Genomic DNA, 21,893 nt, shown 5'->3' on the forward strand with positions numbered 1-21,893 from the left:
CCTTGTTGTTAAATACAAAGTAAAATTTTAGATAATATTATATGGAATTAATGGTTGGTTGTAAACCTCGTGGTTGTTTGTGTTGATCCTGCTGCTCCTGATTGGGCAGCTACTAAAATGTATATTCACTAGAGTAAAAACATGTGACAGTGAGCACAAAAACTTCTTTGCACTCTATGATAGCTTGAAAACTTGAACTGCTACATGGCAATTACACCACCACAACAGCCAAGTGATTTGAGTTAGCAGAGTAAGTGGTATATGAACCCCAGGTACAGGTACAATGAAAACAGTAACAACGTTTTTCAGCTTATTGTAGTTTTTAATTAGAAGGGACTAGAAATAAGTTCTATCACCTAAAATGTGTCTTTAAATTTCTAAAGAAATTACTGCAACAAAAATAGTTATCCAGTGGAAAAATTCCAGACTACTTTGTTTAGAGATTGCTGTGATATTGCAAATCAGATCTGCTTTCTCTCTTGGCTAGACAGAATCATAATAAGAAAGGTCAAAGATTGTGTCATAAAATTTGGAAATGACTGAAACTTCTAAATGGCTCAATTTTTCCAATTAGTGATTTTTAATTAAACAAAGGTAGCCAGGTTTGATTAGGCTGAAAGAAATATAAGATAACAGAGAAGAAAAAAATTAAATGGCCATTATAGTTAAAAATTATAGTTAGCTGAAGCATACTTGATCAATTTTTACCATAAGTATTAAAGAAAAAAGATGCACAATACTTCAATAGATTTCTGAATTTTATTAAATCTCATTCTTTGATTCCTTCTCTCTCCAGTTAGTAATTTTTTTGATTTTTTCTAGTATTAAATATAGCTTTTATAGGTTTTATCTCCTATCTAGATGTAAATGGGAGCTGTGATTGGCTAATACTCATTATGGTACAGCCAATTAATGTAAAATAGCAATGATTAAAAGAAATCTTAAATCTTCCATGTCTACACTGGAAAGTTAAGAAAATTAAGAAACACTTTTGGGAGCCTTTTAGTGGAACTAGGCTTTATAAACATTGATTCATGATATTAACTGTGGATGAATGATGTGATTTAGGGAAAAAGCCAAAGCAATTTTGAAAGACAATTATGATGTTTTGTTTGGCACATCACAGAATCCAACACTAAATAGTTTGGAACAAATCAATTTAAAAATAATGTTGTATATTGATCTGGTTTTTCACAAATCCTAGGCTTTGACATTTGTGTTCATAAAGGCTGCTATGACTGTGAAATTGGCATAAGAACTGTGAAGATAAGAGCATATCTTTGTTTTGCTTTGATAACAGGAGCTCTGTGTAAAAGGTTCTCAGTCTTTACATTTGAAAAGCTCGCTGGTGGAAGCTGCTGCTAATGATCTGATTGACATGTTACTTGACACCGAGGTACAGATCAGTAAAGAAGATGAGAAGTCACTTGTACCTAGTGGTGAAAAAAAGCTCAAAAATACAGGTAAGAAGATTATATTGAAGATGGGTGCTTGTGTTTCTTTTTCATGATGACAGTATGTGAAGGGGGATATTGTAGCTTAGCTGACTGAAGTCCTGAAGAGTATCTAATGTCTAAAGACTTTTCTTTGAATTTGCCTGGGAAACGCATCACTTAACAATCATTTATTATCTGCAAAATAGGTTAATATTATTAATCTAACTTGCATGTTGAAATGTTAATGCCATAGGAGCAACTATTTACAGGCCTTGGTTAATTGCTGCACTTCCTAGAGAGAGAGTATAAGAAATAGTGTCTGAATTTTAGTGAGTCATGCCAGTTTCTACTGAGTAGAGAAGGTGGATAGAAGTAAAAGGACTGTTACATTCAGGTACAGATTACAAATGCATCATTCTGCACTTTTTAAAAATAATTTTGGACCCCTGTGGAGGTGATGCTATATTGTGTTTTCAAGTCCCTTAAGTCAATTTAACTAACTAGATTTATGATGTTTTAGCAACAGAAGAGGAAAGAAGATCAAAAAGCTTGAATTTCTCCCAAAATTCCAGTGAGATATGGGCTGACCTGTCTCCTACAGCCAAGAGGAAGAGAATGGATTTAGAAAAGTTAGAGGAAGAAGCCAATGAACTGCTTTCTTACTTCAATAATCGTAATATTGATGCCCTTTTGAAAGTAATTCGAAACACTCTGGAGACCCTGCGCAAGCGCATCCATACATCTTCCACAATCAACTTCCTAGGTGTCCATATTGCAGTACATTGCTTTTCTAGGCTATAAAAAGAAATATGTAAATTTTATCTCTCGTAGTTGTATAAAAAGAGTCAGGAGTGTAAAAGAGGGTAAAACAAAGGGAGTTTGGTTAAGCTTTTTTGTTAAATTGCTATCATTGTATATTTCCCAAAAAATTTTTCTTTTCCTGTGGCAGTAGGAACGTGTCATTACAGTGCTCTGACTGTACTGTTCTTAGTCAATGCTCTTAGCACTAACTGTACTGTTCTGAAGCTGGATATTTTATTTGGAGCTGGACTTGATAAGTGTTTGATCTTGGCTTTACATAAAACTGTATTAAAAAAAACAATAGAGAAGGAGGTGTGTTCTCTTTCTCTTATTAATTACCTTCTGATATTTCTAAACACAGTGATGGAACACTTTTGAAGTGTTTTATTGTTACATTCCTTTAAGAAACAAAAATAAAGGCAATTGTGTTTGGTTTCTATAGCATATAAGACATACAGTATTATGAGGTTCTAAGGAGGTTTTGTGCCCAATGTAATATTCTAACTGGGATTACAAGCCAGATAACAGAATTGTCTGCTAAACAGAGTTTAGCTGCAAAGAACAAGTTGAAGAGGAGCTTCATGGAGATAAATAGATTGACACTTGGTTTTTTTGTGCTGCTGTAGAGTTTAGCAATACATCTTATAAGTTACTGAGGAATCTTTTTTCCCTTAAGAAATTACACTCAACGCTAGGATATATATATATATATATATATGTTGTTTTATATCAATACAATGTCTATTTTGATGTCTTGAAAAAAAATATGAACAACCTTTTTTGTTTTGTTTTTTTTTTCTTCTGTTTTTATCTTGCATTTAGAAAATCACAGTGCTTCTAAGCAGAAAAAAGGTGCTTGTCCTATGATTAGGACTAGTATTAACTTATCTATCCCTAATATCATCATGACACCCTCTTTGGATGAGGTACAGCAGATGCTTAATAAAGCTGTAAATAGTATTGTGAAAGTAATGAAAGGAGTTGGGCAGTGGAGTAAGGAGAGAAGATCCAAGGTTTGTGTCTTTAACAGCCTTACTTAAAACTAATGTTTCAAAACTGCTGCAAACAGAAAATAAATATTATTTCTTCCTCAGAAGAAAATGTTAGAGAGAAAAGTTGCTGTGTTGCGGTGTGAGAGCAGAGACAGCGATTCTGATGATGGAATGAAAGAGACTGGAAAAAAACACATCCATGGTAATGATAAACTCTGACATTATTAAATTTGAATGTTAGGTAAATGTGATTTATAGAGAATATGTTGAAGGATAGTAATTACAAAATACATCAAAATCTTCATAGATTTTAAACTGCCTCAGAGAAGATATCTCTTCGTGATTGGAAACCAGGTTTGCCACTTGTCCTTGTGTGGCTTTGAGTTAAGGGATTTTTTTGTGCTTCTTGGAGAGTTGTACTGCTTTGGGTTTGTAGTGCAGGTTCTACCTGCAGCAGGTGGAAGGGTGTTAGGGTGCCAACGTGGGCAGCATAGAAAACACTTGTAGTCACTATTGCTACACAAAAGATATTTCATCATTTACCAGTGTGGTTTGTAACTTGGCATGTTCAAATGGCATCTTAAAGTTTTGTTGAAATTCCTTTAAGAAGGGTAAGTTGAACTTACACAAAACCTGGTATTGAATAGAAATATCTGTGTAAATTGCAACACTGGCAGAGAGAGGCTTTTGTAGAGGATTGAACAGACTAGAATTTCTGAAAGGATTTTATCTTAATCTGTCTTATGATCAGATGTTGAATTAAGTTATTGAAGACATTAGTTCAGGGAAATTTAAGACGGTATCTTTGGTTGCTGGTTTTTCTTTCTCTGAAATGGTTTAAAATCAAGCCAAATTAATTGTTCTACATTGTACTTGAGGTACTTAAAAATACATTTGAGTCTTCTAAAGTTAGCACTCTTATACACTTAAAAAGTGTGACAATAATACTTGAACTGGTTAAGAAATTAAATTAGTCTTTCAAAACTAAGACTAAGAATTTCTCTTGCATGAGATGAAATAAGAAATGATGGTAAACTCAAACTTCTTGATATTTGCTAACTGATGGACCTTCCTTTTATCTTTCTTTCTGGGGACTGGCTATGATCATCTTCTCAGAGTTAATGTTAATTTGTATTTCAAATTGTCAGTTGTGGGATATTTCAGAAAATAAAAAATACTTATGGATTTACTCAATGCAAATCTTGGTGAAGTATACAGGATAAACCTTGTGGAGGCATGAGAGAAAAGGAAAGATTATGTTTGAAAGATTGGAGTGGAATTTGTTCCATATTTGCCAGGGTACCTAGATGAAGCAATTTGTCTAAAATGGAGAGGTTTATGAATTTGTGGCAATTAAAGCAGCTTCCTAGACTTCTAGTTGCCTTTTTGATTAACAAGAACACCTAACTTTAAAATGCGTGTTTATTGAAAAATATGTCATTAGTTTTTGTCTATAGGAATTTACTTGGTCTAAACAGTATGTCTGTCTTAACACTGCTTTTGTATTGGAATCTGCTTTTATAGATAGTGTATCAGATGCAGCATCACTCAGTTCATCTGATCCAGTACAAAGCCAAAACTACTTCAAGAGTGTTTCAGAGAACAAAGAAATTATTAAATTAGTATCTTTACTCAGCAGTGCTATCAATTCTACAAAAAGGGTAAGACAATGAGATGTTAATTTAATATGACTATTCAAGGGGTAATAATGTATTACTTTTAATTACTTTTACCTTGGGCAATAAGGGTGGGCATTTAAAGCTGGGATGAAACACAGTAATGAAAAAGTGTAGTATGGTGGATGGAAAATGTGACTGAAAATTTGCAAATACACTTTAAAGGTGTAACATGCATTAAGTTTACTCTGTTCCAAAATTTAGGAGGTTTTGAATATTATATAAATTGAAACATCATAAAAAAATCTAGGCATAGTTGTGTTGTGTGCATTTAATATACAACTGATAATAATACAAGTGTGTAAAATACAGTTTTGTTCACATAGAAATTCTAATGAAGCCAGCAAGATTTCTCACCCATTATGAAGAGCTTATGGAGGTTTTTGGAAGAAAACTGGCTTTCAGCTTGGCATTTGTAAAGTGCAGCATAGGGTTTGCTAGAGGAAGTTAGGATTTAGGTTAATGGATATTCATCATTTATATGACCTGTTCCTATTCTGTGCAATCCTTAGTAAACTGTAGGTATTGAACTGATATTTCTTTAGGGAACTCTGCATCAGCTTCTTGTGGGGCTGGTGCAACCTTTCAAGAGTCTTGCCAGCTGAAAATTTTTGACTCAAGCTATTGTGACTTCAGTGGTACTAAGCATAACTACCACAATGACATAGAGGCTTGTGCTGAAGACTAAGGTGATGTTGATAGTGGTGGATAGTTATCTTGGTATTTTGATACTCAATATCTTGCAATTCGAAACTTTTGTCAGTTAACCAGGTTTAAATACCTGAAAGCACTCTATTTATGATAAGTCATAATGTGAATTATCTCTTGTAGCAGTCATCTCTCATTTACTTGTTTATTTAGCTGCAGTGATGATGATTTACCTTTTTCTGACATTTTTCTGAACTTCTGAAAACTAGAAAAATAATTCTCTTACACATCCTTAAATGATATTCAAGTCAAAGAGACATGAATGGAGTGTAGAAATTAATGTTAAAAAAATTTGTCTCATAACTTCATTATTTGAGAATGAATTATTCTTGTTATGTTGGGCCCTGGAGGTCAGGTTACAGTTGCTAGTCCAATAAATGGTAGGGAAGGACAAGTGTACTGTATCCTAGTCTTAAAGGAGTGTTTTACTTCACATTGATTTCTAAGATTTTATTGAGTGAAGAATCATTTAATTGGAAAAATGCTTAAACTGATCTAACAAGTTGAATGTGATCAGCATACAGTTCCTGGCATGACTTGGGATCCCTAATGGAACTTAGTTTAGCATAACTTTACCAGCAGCCTTCTGTTTAGTGAGGTGATTCAACCTGCTCCACTATGGAGTTCTTAATGTAATGAGCAGCTGCTAAGAAATTATATATATCCTATACATGTGATGCTGCAAATCTTTCTTTGAACTTCTAATGTCTTTCAGGAGGTTCTTACAGCTTTGGAGAGTTTTAGTTGTTACCACCATATATGGCAGAGGGACAAGGAGGAAACCATTGATAAATTAATGATGGGAAACCCATTACTCTCTGAATTTGAATCCGAAATTCTACATTTCCAAGACTTGGAGCTAAAAATCAATTCAGAGCCAGAATACATATGTGTGGGAGCTATTGCAATGTACACAGGTAGAGTTCAACTTTTCAGTTCTGTCTGGAGACATATACTTTCTGACTTCAGTAGGAAGGAGAGATGCGGCTTAGTTTTGGATGGATGAACTAGGTTAAAATGGGAGGGAGAAGGAGAGAGAAGGGCTGTTTGCTGTTTGGGCTATAAATGCATGCAAACAAAACACTAACTCAGGGATATCTGTGAGGCTCAGCTGGAGTTTCTTCCCCCAGCTGGATACTTCTGCTCACTTTATGGGGTGGATGTTAGATGTTTACCTATCCTTCTGTCACTGATTCCCAGGGGTACATATTTGGTGGGAGTAAGATGATAAGTTTATCTTGTTTTTCTCCTTGCCTGGCTGCATGCAATAAGACATCTGAAACCCCTTCTATTTAGCAGTTACTTGGTTCCACTGATGCTACAGATAAAACTTAAAAAAGCAAAGTGATTGATGGACCATTTGGTTTCATTAAATATCAGATCAAACTTGTTTCTTCAGCTTCCATAATCAAACTCTTACTTTTTCCCACACATTATTTTTTTAAGATTAATTTTTTAAAAGGTTTTAGACTTAGATGAGAATATTAATCAATTTGTTAGTGATGTATAGAACAGAAATTTGACATATGAACAAGATGACAAGTGTGGAGTCCAGCCTCATCTTTCCAGTAGGTACATCCTAAAAAACATCTACAATATCTAGTATCTCTTCATCATTCAATGTTTTTAGCTGATCTTTCCAGTAGAAAAGATGACAAATTCTGAGAGGATTAGGAGGAAAGTAATCCTGAATTGCAAGCAATCTTATCAACCACTCAGAGGTGTCCATGTGATTTCATCTTCTCTGTACGTGAATGGTTAGACTGAAAAAATGGAACTGGCACCAAAGAGAACACACGTTGCAAAAAAGATAAAAAGTGCATCTTAAAAAATATCTGCAATATCTAATATCTATTAATTGTTCAATGTTTTTAGCTGATCTGAAGCTAGCACTGAGATCAGAAACCAAAGCCTGGATGACTTTGTTGGGGTATCATTGTAATAAGAAGTACCGAACCGAGATGGAAGCAATTTTGACTTTTATAGAGGAGACTGACAAGAAGTTAAATCGCAGCATCACGGACCTGGATGATATCAGAATAGCCATGTCAGCTTTAAAAGAGATCAGAGAACTACAGATCTCCATAGACTCTCAAGTTGGGCCCATTGAGGTAGCTAGTGGGAATGTTGCATGTATGGGTACTGTTTCAACAGAGCAGTTTATTTTCTGGTTGAAAGCTTAACAGAGCACTTTGAAAATGTATGGTTTAATATGTGTTGAATGTTGGGTGAAGACCTATTGTGTTCCTGTAAATCTTTTTGTGTGAATTTTTGATTTGAACAAATGTAAATTTGCTGAGGTGAGCGGTGGTTCAGGGAGCAGTGCAGCAACTGAATGATGTAGGTAAGAGGAAGATGAGAATACAGATATTTAACGCAAGAAAGCTTTTCATGCTTTTTAGAAGAAGTCTGTGTATGAAAAGGAATGAGTTTCATAATTTATTTTTTTTTAGCTTAACCTACAGAGAAGGAAAATCTGAATGCTAGGAAAACTAGAAGAGAAGGTGCAAGAGTGATTGCTTGAGTCAGCTGTATCATAGGTTGAAATAAACATAAGCAACTGACTTCCTTAAAGAAGTTAAAATGATAGAATACATTTATCGAACATCTGACAAATGGCAGAATTAAAACCAAATGGTAACTGTTTCTCTGCATTCCCGACCAGAGTATGTATTTAAGAAGGCTGTAGTGTGGCAAGATGCACCACTGATTAGTTGTTCAGTAGAATTCTTTTTTCCTAGAACGTGTTCATGATTCCTGATTGCCCATAATTTTATTGTAAGCTTCCAGTTCTGCAATCAGGAGCCTCAAGTCCCTAGGCACAAGAAGCCATACTACAGGTTTTTGAAAGGGAGATTGATGTATTTTCTATATAGTGGCATGGTGGACAGATAGTTATATTTCTATTGTTGCAATTTAACTGCAGTTTGATCAAACTGGAAAACATAAATGGAAATAATTCCACTTCATACAAAATTTTTCAAATGAAACTGTTATGCCACAGGTTCATTGCTACCCAACCCTGTGCTAATTTACAGTAAGTGAATTTCAATTGTATTTTTGTGAAACTTGACTAAGGGTTTTAGTATGTGGAGTGTTCATATGTTGCTGGAAAACAATGTTGTGAGATAATAAAATTCCGATGTTTCTTCCAGTTTGGTATTGGTTTACTAGAGTGTGATAACAGATATGCAAAAAAAGAACAGATTTTCTAACAGATCATTCTTCGTTCTTAAAAATTTAAAATGTTAGCGTACGTATATGTATATCAAGTTAACTTATCATTTTATGTATCTTGATCCAACCTTCTGACAGGAATCCTATGCTATGTTGAACAAATATGATCTACTTGTTGCCAAGGAAGAGACAGAAAAGGTGGACACTTTGCACTACACTTGGAAAAAGCTGCTAATCCGTGCAAACGAAGTGCAGAATGAGCTCGTTGCTTTGCAGCCAAACTTCAGAGGAGAGCTTATTAGTGCTGTGAAGACTTTTACTGAAGACTGTGCACAGTTCTATTCAGATTATGATCAGGCAAGTATTTGTATTTTATTGTATTAGAGGAGTTTTTGAGGAACAGTGGGATCATGGAAAGATTTTGGATTTTACTGATGGGATGGGCCTCTACTGTTGAATATGTTTATTCTTGCTAATATGGTATTTGAATTTCAGTGCAGGGCAGGCTTTGGTTATTGTTTTGTATGTGACTGAAGTATGTAATGCTGATAATCACTTCTTAGAGATTAAGAATGGATATATTTTAGGTATATGATAAACAACCAGTTAGCATGAGCAAATGTGAAAACTGGAACTAATGAGAAATTATGTTAGAATGTGAGAAGGGTTTTCTGATGCTAGATATAAGTACAAAATATAAATGAATGAAGCTGAACTAGTCTTGTATCATCTATTAAGTAATGCTAGAAAAAGGAGATATGATTGCCCAGCTTTTACACTATAATGACAATTTCTACATTAGAAAGACAATTGTGTTCTTTGTTTTTTTGTTTGGTTTTTTTTGTTTGTTTGTTTTTTAATTGTTTTTAGAGCAAGTGATTGTTCTAGTAGGAAACTGTGATCTCTTGGTTCAGTTGTTATCTGATGCAAGGTGGAAATTTTTTTTTTTCTTAGAATGGACCATTGGTCGTTGGTTTAAAGCCTCGGGAAGCCAGTGACAGGCTTACTATGTTTCAGGTATTGTTAATTCTAAGTCATAACTTATTACAAGTAAACTAACATCTAAAGGGTCTGAGAATGAATCACAGTAGTTGAACTAATTGTCATTGATACATAGGGTTACTGATTTGGCCAAGTCTGTTTTAACTTAATGAAAGCTGTGTTGGAATTTTTCTATGCTTTTGCAAAGAATGCTGTTTTTATAGGAGTTAAGAGAAAGGCTGCATAGATAATGATTACTAGATTCAAATATCGTGATGAAAGCCTACTCTCAAGTTTAGTGTATTTGACTATAGGCTATTCTTGTGTTCATTATTGTGTTTTGGTTTTTATGGGGGGGGGTTGTTTTTTTTTTTTCTTTCCAATAGAATTAAATGTTTCCATTTAAACTGACAATTTTCCCTGCTGAAGTGTTTCTTTGAACTATGATTAATATCTATTCCTGTAATGATGATTTCCACCGCTTTTCCTTTTCCCATAGTGCTATTCATTTGACTTCCTACTATGTTCCCTGAACTATATTGCAATTGAAATATAAATTCAAATATGTTTCTCTTTGCTGCTTTAATGGCAATAATTCTTAGTTCAGCTCTTCAATAAAAGATTTGCACAGCATACATGCAGAGGTAGAATTTGCTGTATCCATCTTTCTTTGCTTTGCATGTCATGCTCTACCTCTTTCAAGTTCAATCTTAGCATTTATTGTTCTGTCACTGTGTCACATGAAGTAAGTGGCTTTCCTGTCAACTTCTAAAGATGTGCCTCCAAGCTAGCTAAAAGTTACTTTTCTTATGAAAATTGTTGACAAAACTGTTGACAGTGTAAGCTGTTATTATCTCTGTATATCTTTCTATTATTTCCTAGATTTTAGTCTCTAATGCAGTTCCTGCATAATGCCAGATCTTGAATCCTTAGTTATTTAATTTTATTTAATTTAATCTTTTTTTCTTTTTCTTTCTTAGAATCGTTTTGATAATCTTTTTCGGAAATATATTACTTGTACAGGTGGGGAAGATCTTTTTGGTTTACCAGTTACTCAGTATCCTCAACTGCTTGAAATACAGAAGCAACTGAATATGTTACAGAAACTCTATAAACTATATAACAGTGTCATTGACACAATTAGTGGCTACTATGATATTCTTTGGTCAGAATTAGACCTTGAAAAAATTAACAGTGAACTTCTGGAGTTTCAGAAGAGGTGAGAAACTTCTGCAGTGGTAAAGTTACCTAAAGTTCTTTTGTTATTTCTTAAATATGATTATAATTGGTTAGCACCAATAATCATATCTGAGTATGTATTTACTCAGAGTAAATGGAATTTATTGCATGCATAAAAGTTGAACTTTTCATCAAACCAGAAATCAAATAATTAAAGGAATTAAACTGCATGTACTGAGGGTAAGAGTTTTTCTAGAGCACCGAGCAGTGTGTGTCATGAACCTGCTAAAAAGATTGAATCAGATGATTTTGAAGATTTCTTGAACAGAGTATATTAGAATTAGGCAGCTACACTCTTTAAGAGGAGTCTGTAGGCGCCTGCCCAACTATTAGTCATTGAAATAGACTGGAAAGAGATTTTCTCACATGCAGAATCACATATGGAAGTTTCTAACTACAAGTAACCTGAATTTGGAAGGTACGTGTTCTGCTGTTAAAACCATATACTCTTGGTTTTAAAGAAAGAATATTTGAAACTTTTTGAAAAAGCTTGCATTACCTCTTCATAGGTGCTGTAAGCTTCCTCGTGCCGTGAAGGAATGGCAGGCCTTTTTTGATCTAAAGAAGACCATTGAGGACTTCAGTGAATGTTGCCCATTGCTTGAGCGTATGTCAAATAAAGCGATGATGCCTCGGCACTGGAAGCAGATTACAGATCTCACTGAACACAGATTTGATGTGGAAAGTGAAACATTCAAACTGAGGGATATAATGGAAGCTCCACTATTAAGATATAAAGAGGAAATAGAGGTATTGTGAAGGAAGAAAAATGGATGCATGAAATAAAACAATCTGTTCGAATAGTATAGGAGTAATAGTAGCGAGAAGGAAAACAAAATATTTCTAAAGAAAGAAGAGAGAAATGGACTATCAATTTCACTTTTTGTATAAAATAACAACGCAAATATATTGTGGTGTCAACTTCTTTTTTTCAAATTGTGCAACTTCAAATCATTAACTGGGAGTTAAATTGCAAGGGTACCTTACTTTGCAACATTAAAGATATGAAAAGTAATCACTATGTTATTCTTTTATTCCCCCTGAAGTTGACTATATCGTGATATGGGATACAGATTATTAGCTATGGTGTTAGTTTATCTGTAGATCTTTCCACTTTGTAAATAATTGCTAATCAGCCTTACCTAGGGTTAATGGAAACAAGTGTTAGATTTGTATACCAGAGACTTGAAGCATTCATAGCTTGTTTTGACATCCTATCTATTTAAAAGGATATCTGCATAAGTGCTGTGAAGGAGAGAGACATTGAGCAGAAGTTGAAACAAGTGATAGCTGAATGGGATAACAAAACATTTATCTTCGCAAACTTTAAAACCCGTGGGGAACTTCTTTTAAGAGGTGACAGCACATTAGAAACAATTACTACCATGGAGGACAGCTTGATGATTCTTGGTTCTCTCATGAATAACAGGTAACAGGAAAGGGAGGGGAGGAATGAGGGAAGAGATTAAAATATTAGCAAAATATTTGTTTTATTGAACAAATCTCTCACAGAGGAGAAAGAAAATAAATGTTTAAATAAAACCTGAGAACTTGCTTGTCCTTGGACTGTTCATGGGCTAGTTTTTATTGTGTGTATCCCTCCAATAAGTTCTTTTCAAAGCATATGGATGCAGTTCAGGCTTCCTGAGTAAACAAATGGACAGTTTTCATTGATGCAAGAAAGTGGGGATATAAGGGAGAAAACTACCTGGTTGTGGCATGCGTACCATGGGCATTACAGGCACTGCTGCTCTGCCCCCGTGATAGGTCATTGACTCATGCCAAAGGTGCTGAAAATCCCAGTTAAAGTGAGCTTCAGTTTGTCTGGTTTCACATGCCAGAGCACACAGGTAAAATAAGGAACACAGAACCTGATCATCAGGCAGATGTTCAAAAGCAAGGATTCGGGAGAGTTCAGAAACTCTGGGACAGCTTTAAAGATGTTGCATAGTCCCTTTTTGAAACTGCTTTACCTTAGAGTGAAATTGTAATCTTACTGCTATTCAGCTTCTGTTGGATCAGAGCTGTGCTATGCACCATGTGTACAAAGCAGCAAGTTGGAGCTGGTTTGATTTAGAGCAGATAACTAGCTGAATTGAGTATATACTTTCACTTGAAAAATATATAATCAGCAAAATTATTCCTTATCCTTGCAAGTAATATGCTGGTTTTCACAAATCTTGTTTTCTTCTTGAAATTAAACAAGGTTTTTTTTTTTGTTTTTGTTTTTGTTTTGTTTGTTTTTTTTTTGTTTTTTTTTTTTTTTGTAGATACAACACACCCTTTAAGACACAGATTCAGAAATGGGTGCACTATCTTTCCAGCACAACAGATATCATTGAGAACTGGCTGACTGTTCAGAACTTGTGGATTTATTTAGAAGCTGTTTTTGTTGGTGGTGACATAGCAAAGCAGCTTCCAAAGGTTTGTAGACATGCCTTTTTTTCAGTTTGTTTATCTACATTTTAAGAATAAAATTTAACTGTGATGTCATAATTGATGCAGTAACATAAACTTCATTTTTTGCTACTTAACAAAAATATCCTTGCTAAGAAATTAGGTAAGCAATGCCAATGGAAGGTACTGTGTTAGAAAGAATAATAAAATTGTGTGAGCTACTTGATCTTTTTACTTCTAGATTGTAAAACTGTTAACCAATATGTATTCAGATGTTTTGTCCAGTAGTAACCTAGCCTGCATAGGCTAGCTTAGTGTACCTACCGGTAACCTAGTAGTACCTAGGAATCCTTATCTTAAACTTTCCTATGTAGCATTTCAAATTAAAAATTAACTTTAGTTTTTAGAAAAAAACCTTCATATTTGAAGCATTCAGTTCAAGCCTAATGAGTTTTCGGTCTTCTGCTCTAAGAATGATTGTAAGAGAAAATAGGTAGCTGGCTCAACAGCCAAGTATGAACTAAGCTGTATTGTGTAAGCAGAAAGAATTGTGGTTTTCTAAGGTGAAAACTTTCAGGAAGACACATGATTATTAGTGAGAAGATTACTGGTGAGATTAAGGGTGCCAATTCTGTAAGCAAGTGTCTTTTCCCTCTTTTCCTTCATCCATCTCTTCCATTCTACATTCATTGTCATGTTTCAACAGGAAGCAAAGCGTTTCTCTAACATTGATAAATCCTGGGTAAGGATCATGACCCGAGCTCATGAAACACCCAATGTTGTTCAGTGCTGTGTTGGAGATGAAATCATGGGACAGTTATTACCACATTTATTGGAACAGCTTGAAATCTGTCAGAAATCACTCACAGGGTAAGATTATTACAAGACCAGTCTTGGCCAGATGGTTGTGCACTGTGTAGCTAGGGAAAGAGCAATTGCTCAAGTACTGTGCCATGAACTGTGCAAAGATCATATTCTTATTCTACTATGAATTCAGTTGAACTGAGCAAACAAGTTAGCAGAATGATACAACACCTCCAGAGAAATTGCTAGCAGCTCACCGATAAGTCTTTGATTTGTGACTAAGCTGCCACTCACTGTCTCTCTCTGTTGAAACCAAAGCTTTTTCCAGCCTAGTTTCAATCCAGAAGGCGCTCTAGATCTGTACGTTCTATTCAAACCTTTCACAAATCTGGAAGAAATTTAGCATGAGGGTTCTAAATGGCGAGTAACAGACTTCTTGTAAAAACATTTTATTTTTATTTAGTTTCTTTTTGCTGGTGTTTAGATTATAGCAAATAATACAAGGTTTCTGTGAAATGATTTCTGGTGCTAAGAGAGTAGCTTTAAAGTAGATGCTTAACATGAAGGTGTGTTGGATAAAAATTGTCATTGCCACAGCTAAAAATTGGAATGATAAAATGTGAAAAATACCACTTTCAAAGAGAAAAGGATGTATAAATTAACCTAATCCACTTACAGTCTACTCCTGACTTCTCCACCATATTTTTTAAAAAATGTAGGTACCTGGAGAAAAAGCGCCTTCTATTTCCACGATTCTTCTTTGTGTCAGATCCTGCTCTCTTAGAAATTCTTGGCCAGGCATCAGACTCTCATAATATACAGGCACATCTGCTGAACATCTTTGACAACATCAAAACTGTCAGGTTCCATGAAAAGGTATGTACTGCCCATACCTCAGCATTACGTTCCTTCACACTAACAGTGTGTGATACTTGTTACACAAGAAAGCTACTTGGGTGCATAAGGCATTCAACTGTTATACCATGTTCGCCAACTATTTGATAAGTAGACTTTCTTCATTTAAGATTTAGTTTCATATCCTTGTTTATGTAATCGTAAAATTTTAAACAGAATAGCAAACCAAAAATTTGCACCAGTGCTTCGGTTTCAGAAGAAAAACACCCATGTACTGAACCGTTTTCTGTGGCTTGATGTAGGCTGACATCCTCTCAGATAAACTGCTGATTCTTTATGAGCATATTTGTGTCTTTACTTTGCCTGTATTTGTAATCTTCCATTCAATTCTCATTGTTAGAAGTGTGTCTAGAGTCTCACCTGTTTCTTAGTTGTCCTTAGTATGTCTTCAGACACAGTGTTTGAAGAACACTTTTCTTATACCCTTTACAAGAACAGATAGCAACATTTTTTTCCCTTTCTATGTATACATTTTCTTAGAAATTACATCCCCTGCTTTTGAAATTCCTTTAATTGCCCATGTTCCTTAACTTTTGTGTTTCCATTATTTTTTGTTCTAAGACTGTAAATTTTGTTAGGATATTAACCCACCAGTAGTGGGGGAAGGTTTCCTATATTGTGACTTTGTCACAGAATCACAGGATGGGTAAGGTTGGAAGAGACCACAGCGGGACATCTGGTCCAACTCCCCTGCTCAAGCAGGGTCATCTTAGAGCAAATTGCGCAGAATTGCCATTGAAACTTAAGTGAAATAAAGAACTTGTCAACATATTGGGGGTTGTCTCCTTGTTCAGTTGACAGTGTTTTATTTAAAGCCTTTCTGCATAACAAAAGTAATGATTTAATTGTTTTTACATAGCGCTGAACATGAAATTGTCATAATTTAATAACTACCTAAATAAGTTTAATGAAGTGATTGCAGAAAAATGCAACATTTATTGTAAAGATAAACAATTCATCTATAAACACAAAATGCTTTTGCTTTGCTTTTATTAGATATATGATCGTATATTGTCGATTAGTTCACAAGAGGGTGAGACTGTAGAGCTGACTAGACCTGTAATGGCTGAAGGAAATGTGGAAGTTTGGCTCAGTTCTCTGTTGAAGGAATCTCAGCTTTCACTGCATCATGTTATTCGCCAGGCAGCTATGGACATTCAGGAAACAAGTTTCCAGATTACTGAATTTCTTTCTACTTACCCAGCCCAGGTAATATCATTGTTAAGTTAATGAAGAATTATTCACAGATATGTATCACATTTTTTCTTGTCTTTGCAATCAAAATTGTGGCCAGTGTTATAAATACAAAACTGACATTTAAATTTATCTTAATCACCTCAGTCTTTAAGTTACACTTCACTTTCATATATGAAACCAAAAGAAGAAAATTTACCCTGGAACTCTTGTTTAAAGGTAATACTGAAGGCAATAAATTAATGTAATAGAGTTAACACTATTTCTTTACAAGCTTAATACTTGACTATTGAAGGAAAAGTAGTAACCTTTTATGATTGTTCATGTATTCAGGCTAACACTATATATTGCTAAAATTTGAAAATGAGAGTAATGTTGAGGGAAAATAATTTTCTTAGGAGAAGCTTCTTCGCTCGTGACCAGGAATGTTGTTGGAGATGGAATAAAGAGTTTATGAATTACTAAAAAAAAAATTTAATTTGAAGCATTAATTATTCACTGGTTAATTATTATATATGGTATATTAATTATACATCATTATAATTAATTATATAATTATTTGCATTATATATAAGTATTTATATATATATGGTGTAAATTATATTGAACAGTTGTATCAGCAATGCACCATAGAGTCAGTATTTACAAGACTGAAATGTGGACTTAACTATGTGTTTATGAAGGGAGTTGGGATGCACAAAACAAATGCATAGGTTGAATGACCTCTGTATGGATACATGAAAAATAATTTTATACAAATAGTAGGAGAACCATTTCTTTAATTTATCTGTGTCTGTGAATGTACATTTTAGGTGAAAGAGAAAAGATTATGAAGCATATACTTTTATGTTTTCTAAGGTTGGGTTGTTGGGGATCCAAATGATTTGGACAAGAGACTCAGAAGAAGCTTTGACTAATGCCAAGCATGATAAAAAAGTTATGCAAAAGACAAACCAATTTTTCCTGGATCTTCTAAACATACTGATAGACATGACAACAAAAGACCTTAGTCCAGTTGAACGAATTAAATATGAGACATTAATCACTATTCATGTGCATCAGAGGGACATTTTTGATGGTCTTGTAAGTATTAAAAGCTTTGCAATGAGTTATGAGGGGTTTTCCACATAAAACAATGTGAAATGATAACAAGAAAATATTAGTATACCTATGAACTCCTGCCTCATAAGATAAAGATTTAATTTCAAGACTGTAATGATTATGTGACCTGGAATATTATAAAAATGCTGATATTAATGCAAAACATGTCTTAGTTTCCTTTTAAATAATTCAGTGGGTTTTCCCCTCCCTCACACAATAGCAGAATTTTATAATGTTTCATGTTGATCCACTTAAGTTAGACACCTCTGTTGCATGATCAGTTAGGGACTTCTGTTTCCTCACACATTTAGTTACAAGTAATTGCCCTTTCTCTGGACTGCATTGTGAGTTTCCATGAGTAAATAAAATGAATATAAAATTATAGTGCAGGGAAAAGTTTGAAGTTGGTTGAAGCTGCTATCTCCTCTCTTCTAGTTTCAGTAGCATATCTAATTAGTACTTAGGGATTTATTTATTCACTTCACACCTTCTCATGCAGACACAGGATGCTAAAATTAGGAAAATGAAAACATTTAGCTTAATCAAACTCAAAGCTGGCATGCCCTTTTACCTATACAAACCCCTAGACCTGATTCTAAAATTAGGCTGAGAAAAGCATTACTGAGTTTTGACCCATTGCTTATAGGCAGGCACCAATCTTTGCATTGTAGAATCATTTGTTTCTAGTTATAATCATTTTATGTGCAGTATAATTTTTAGGAAAAACATGCAGAACATTTTTTTTAATCCTGTTTTAATGTTCAGTTTATCAGCTGTGAGTTATTCCCAGCTCTGAATTTCTTAAATAGTATATGCACCATGACACTGCCTTGGAGTACCTTTTTTCCAATTTGCACGTGGTTTTATACAATTCTTATGGCAGTTTTTAAAATCAAGTATCACATTACGTGCCTTCTACTCATGTAAAACTAAAGTGGTAGAGATGACTAAAAGGAATGACAATTTTCATGTTAAACTGATTGTAATGACTCTTGTTTGAGGCTTATGTATTTGTATTCAGAATTTTGACACATTCGTCTAAAGCCTAAAGTTCCTTTGCCTTCGTATGGGCTTCAGCAATGACACATTAGCAATTTTTGTGGTAAAAAGATAGGGTCTCCACTATTCTTGTGTTATAGCTGTTCTCTATGTCTGACTATGTGTGTCATTGTGATTGTAGTGCCGCCTTTGCAATGCTACTTAAATGATGTAATATAAATGTAAAAATAAATGTTAGCCATAAATGCTGCAGGCTTGTTTTCCCTCTTTTCTTAGTGTTGCATGCGTGTCAAGAGCCCTACGGACTTTGAGTGGCTGAAACAGTGTAGATTTTATTTTAAAGAAGATTCTGATAAAATGCTGATTAAGATCACTGATGTGAATTTCACATACCAGAATGAATTCTTGGGCTGTACTGACAGGCTTGTCATAACGCCTCTTACAGACAGGTGAAAAAGACTAATTTTATTCCTTTTTCCTTTACTGACAAACCTAGGCTTTTACAAGAGCAATTTAGTAATTCCTATTGAATGCAAAATTGATCTCTGCAGAGTTTGTCCTTCACGATCTTGCCAAAGTCAATAATTTTACATGGAATACTTCAGTATTTTTGTTTCTGTACCTTACAATATGAATAATGTCCAGCTTAATTTCTGACACATTATTGCATGATTCCCACGTACATGAAGTATGTGACCTTGATTCCTTTGTATGTGAGGATAGTATATTGGAGGATCAGGTATATCCAACAGATACAATATGCAGAGAAAGTAGGTGTTTACAGGCAAGCTAAGGAAAACATGAAAAACAGACAGGAAAAACATTTTTATTCAGCTGTAATAGATCAGAGATCTTTGATCTGAAAGGATGTTGAAAGAATTGCAGCCATATTATCAGGGAGGTCAACCTACCTGACTTGAATAGCACTAAGAATGCTTTATAAGTTAACATTGGCAAAATAAGGGAATTGAGTGGGGTTTTTGTTTTGTTTTGTCCTGTTTTGTTTGGTTTTTTTTTACTATTCCGTACAGAAAATTCTAGAGTTTGTCTTGAGATATAATTATTAGCAGGTGTTTACTGCACTGCGTAGGCATGTTTCATTTATGAAAATGGGATGCACTGTTTGGTCCAATTTTAAAGGTGGATGACAAAGCAAAGGTTAGCTGTCTTTCATTATTGTATTCTATAGTATAATGTAGTTCATAACTACTTCAGATAAAGTGATTAATGAACCAAGCTAACCAAACTAAGATTAGGCAGCTTCTCTGTATCTGCTTTCTTCCCTTCTTGAAATATTTCAGTTTGCCGATTATAGAGGTTTATCTATTCTTTCACTTTATGTATAACAAGGTGAACCTAAATATTCCCTGCATCAGAGACTGAGTGAAGGATTTTCCTCCTTACTGGTTTAATTTGTAATTAAAGGCATGTAATTTCATCACTTTCCTTTTCTCCTTAAATTAGACCTTACTTGAGTAAGTTCCACTGGTACTATACAGAAAACTGTGCATGGCAGCCCATTAAGTGATGATTGATTGTTGCCTTTTAGATGTTACATCACTTTGGCTCAAGCTTTGGGCATGAACATGGGTGGAGCACCTGTGGGACCTGCAGGAACTGGAAAAACTGAAACCATCAAAGATATGGGACGGTGCCTTGGAAAATATGTAGTGGTCTTCAACTGTTCAGATCAGATGGATTTCCGAGGACTTGGGAGGATTTTCAAAGGTAGGAGTCAACTGTATCCCAGATTGTGCTGTATAACTAACTAGTCAAAGGAAGTGATTGTTCCACTATTCTGAGCTTTGGAGTGGCCTCACCTCAAGTACTCTTTGCAGTTTAGTGGCCCACAATGTGAGAACATGTAAAAATACTAGAATATCTTCAAATGTGAGCAACAAAGATGGTGAAAGAACTGGAGGGTATGACTTAAGAGGAACAGCTGAATATACTGTTTGTTTAGCTTTGAGAAAAGGAGACTGAGGGGTGCCCTGATTGCTGAAGGAGATGCTGATCTGTGTCTGGTAATAGGACATGGGGCAATGTCTTGAAGCTGCATTGGATGAAGTTCAGATTAGATACTAGGATATTCACTGAGAGTGTGGTCAAGCACTGGAATAAACTCACCAAGGAAGTAGTCAGGGTCTCAAGCTTGTCGGTATTCAAATAGAGTTTGGACAACAATCTTAGATATATGGTTTAACTTTTAGGTAGCCCTGTGTGAAGTCAGGAATCTGACTTGTTGATACTCGTGAGTCCTTTGTAACTCAGAGTATTCTGTGATTATATGATTTTATGAACTATGTGAAAGTTAAAAATGCTAGAATATCTTTATCAACACATAACCAGCAGATGCTTCCAGCCTTTTAATAAATGCAAATAACTAATATCTTGTTATGAATATAAAATACAGTTGCAACACAATCTCCAAGAAATAGAAATGTCTGAAAACATAAAACAGTTTATGAAAAGATATATAAAGTCACTTAAAATAATCAGTGAGGAAAAGAAAAAGCTGTGAAATTTATTGCTGAACTGGTAGAATGTTTTGAATTCCAGTTTCAGTATTTCTGCTCCTTCAAATGTCAAAGTTCCTATCAGTAGAAGGAAATGCATGAATAGTGCTATGTGTGTTAAGTGCAGATGACATCTTTTTCTTAGGCACCTGTCAGTCATGGCAGATGTCAAATTAGAGATCAAGTGGATGTTCTTGAATACGGTGTAGTTGCAAGTGTCTGTATTGGTGATTTTTTTTGTTTGTTTCATTTTCCCCAAAATAGCTAAGGAAGAATGCAGTTCTGGCACAGGCTGACCCCTAACTTCTTTTCTGATGAAAGCAGCTGTATTGTGCGTTTTAATATGTGCAATAAGCTATTGACAATACACTTTATTTTCATAGAATCACTGCAGAATTTTTTTTCTGGGGTAAAGAGAAATAGGAAAACATTCAAGATACTGAGAAAAGGAGTAGAAATCAAAGGATGTAGTATCCTATACAATCTTACTTTTGGAACTTTGTGAATTCTTACTTGAAAAAGAATTAAAACTCTTCTCTTTGTTGCTTTCCTAACCCTCAAAAATAGACCCTTTTTTTTTTTTCCTGAGATAGATTAACCTGATTTTTTGGCTTGTGAATTGCACCAAAAAAAGGGTTAACACCGTAATGGTCATATGATTAGTTACTTTTCTCTTTGAAGGTCTTGCTCAGTCTGGCTCCTGGGGTTGCTTTGATGAATTCAATCGTATTGATTTACCAGTGCTATCAGTAGCTGCACAGCAAATAGCAGTTGTGCTGAGGTGTAAGAAAGAACGCAAAAAAAGATTTATTTTTACTGATGGAGACAACGTGGAAATGAACCCAGAATTTGGCATCTTTCTTACTATGGTAGGTATTCAGTAAGTTTCTAATATGCCTATGATGATTGTACAATAGTGAAGTCTAACCTGGCATGTTTAATGTACTTGCTAATTCT

At 34.6% G+C, this 21,893-nt stretch overlaps 1 protein-coding gene across 1 annotated transcript in view; it reads left to right on the forward strand.

Annotated features, from left to right (window-relative positions):
* Positions 1-21,893, forward strand: part of DNAH5 (dynein axonemal heavy chain 5) — a 115,147-nt gene that overhangs the window by 29,509 nt on the left and 63,745 nt on the right. The window contains exons 18-37 of the mRNA XM_051799352.1: positions 1,301-1,463; positions 1,957-2,199; positions 3,060-3,250; positions 3,332-3,431; positions 4,754-4,890; positions 6,329-6,530; positions 7,489-7,724; positions 8,929-9,147; positions 9,745-9,807; positions 10,752-10,990; positions 11,520-11,760; positions 12,240-12,439; positions 13,281-13,434; positions 14,114-14,277; positions 14,931-15,087; positions 16,123-16,335; positions 17,179-17,403; positions 18,697-18,869; positions 19,970-20,148; positions 21,618-21,805. Coding sequence (XP_051655312.1) covers positions 1,301-1,463; positions 1,957-2,199; positions 3,060-3,250; positions 3,332-3,431; positions 4,754-4,890; positions 6,329-6,530; positions 7,489-7,724; positions 8,929-9,147; positions 9,745-9,807; positions 10,752-10,990; positions 11,520-11,760; positions 12,240-12,439; positions 13,281-13,434; positions 14,114-14,277; positions 14,931-15,087; positions 16,123-16,335; positions 17,179-17,403; positions 18,697-18,869; positions 19,970-20,148; positions 21,618-21,805 — 3,687 coding nt within the window. The remainder of the gene's footprint in view (positions 1-1,300; positions 1,464-1,956; positions 2,200-3,059; positions 3,251-3,331; positions 3,432-4,753; positions 4,891-6,328; positions 6,531-7,488; positions 7,725-8,928; positions 9,148-9,744; positions 9,808-10,751; positions 10,991-11,519; positions 11,761-12,239; positions 12,440-13,280; positions 13,435-14,113; positions 14,278-14,930; positions 15,088-16,122; positions 16,336-17,178; positions 17,404-18,696; positions 18,870-19,969; positions 20,149-21,617; positions 21,806-21,893) is intronic.

This window comes from Manacus candei, unplaced genomic scaffold, assembly GCF_025592945.1.
Source record: "Manacus candei isolate 608988 ecotype Guabito, Panama unplaced genomic scaffold, ASM2559294v1 h1tg000049l, whole genome shotgun sequence".
NCBI classification, from domain to species: domain Eukaryota; kingdom Metazoa; phylum Chordata; class Aves; order Passeriformes; family Pipridae; genus Manacus; species Manacus candei.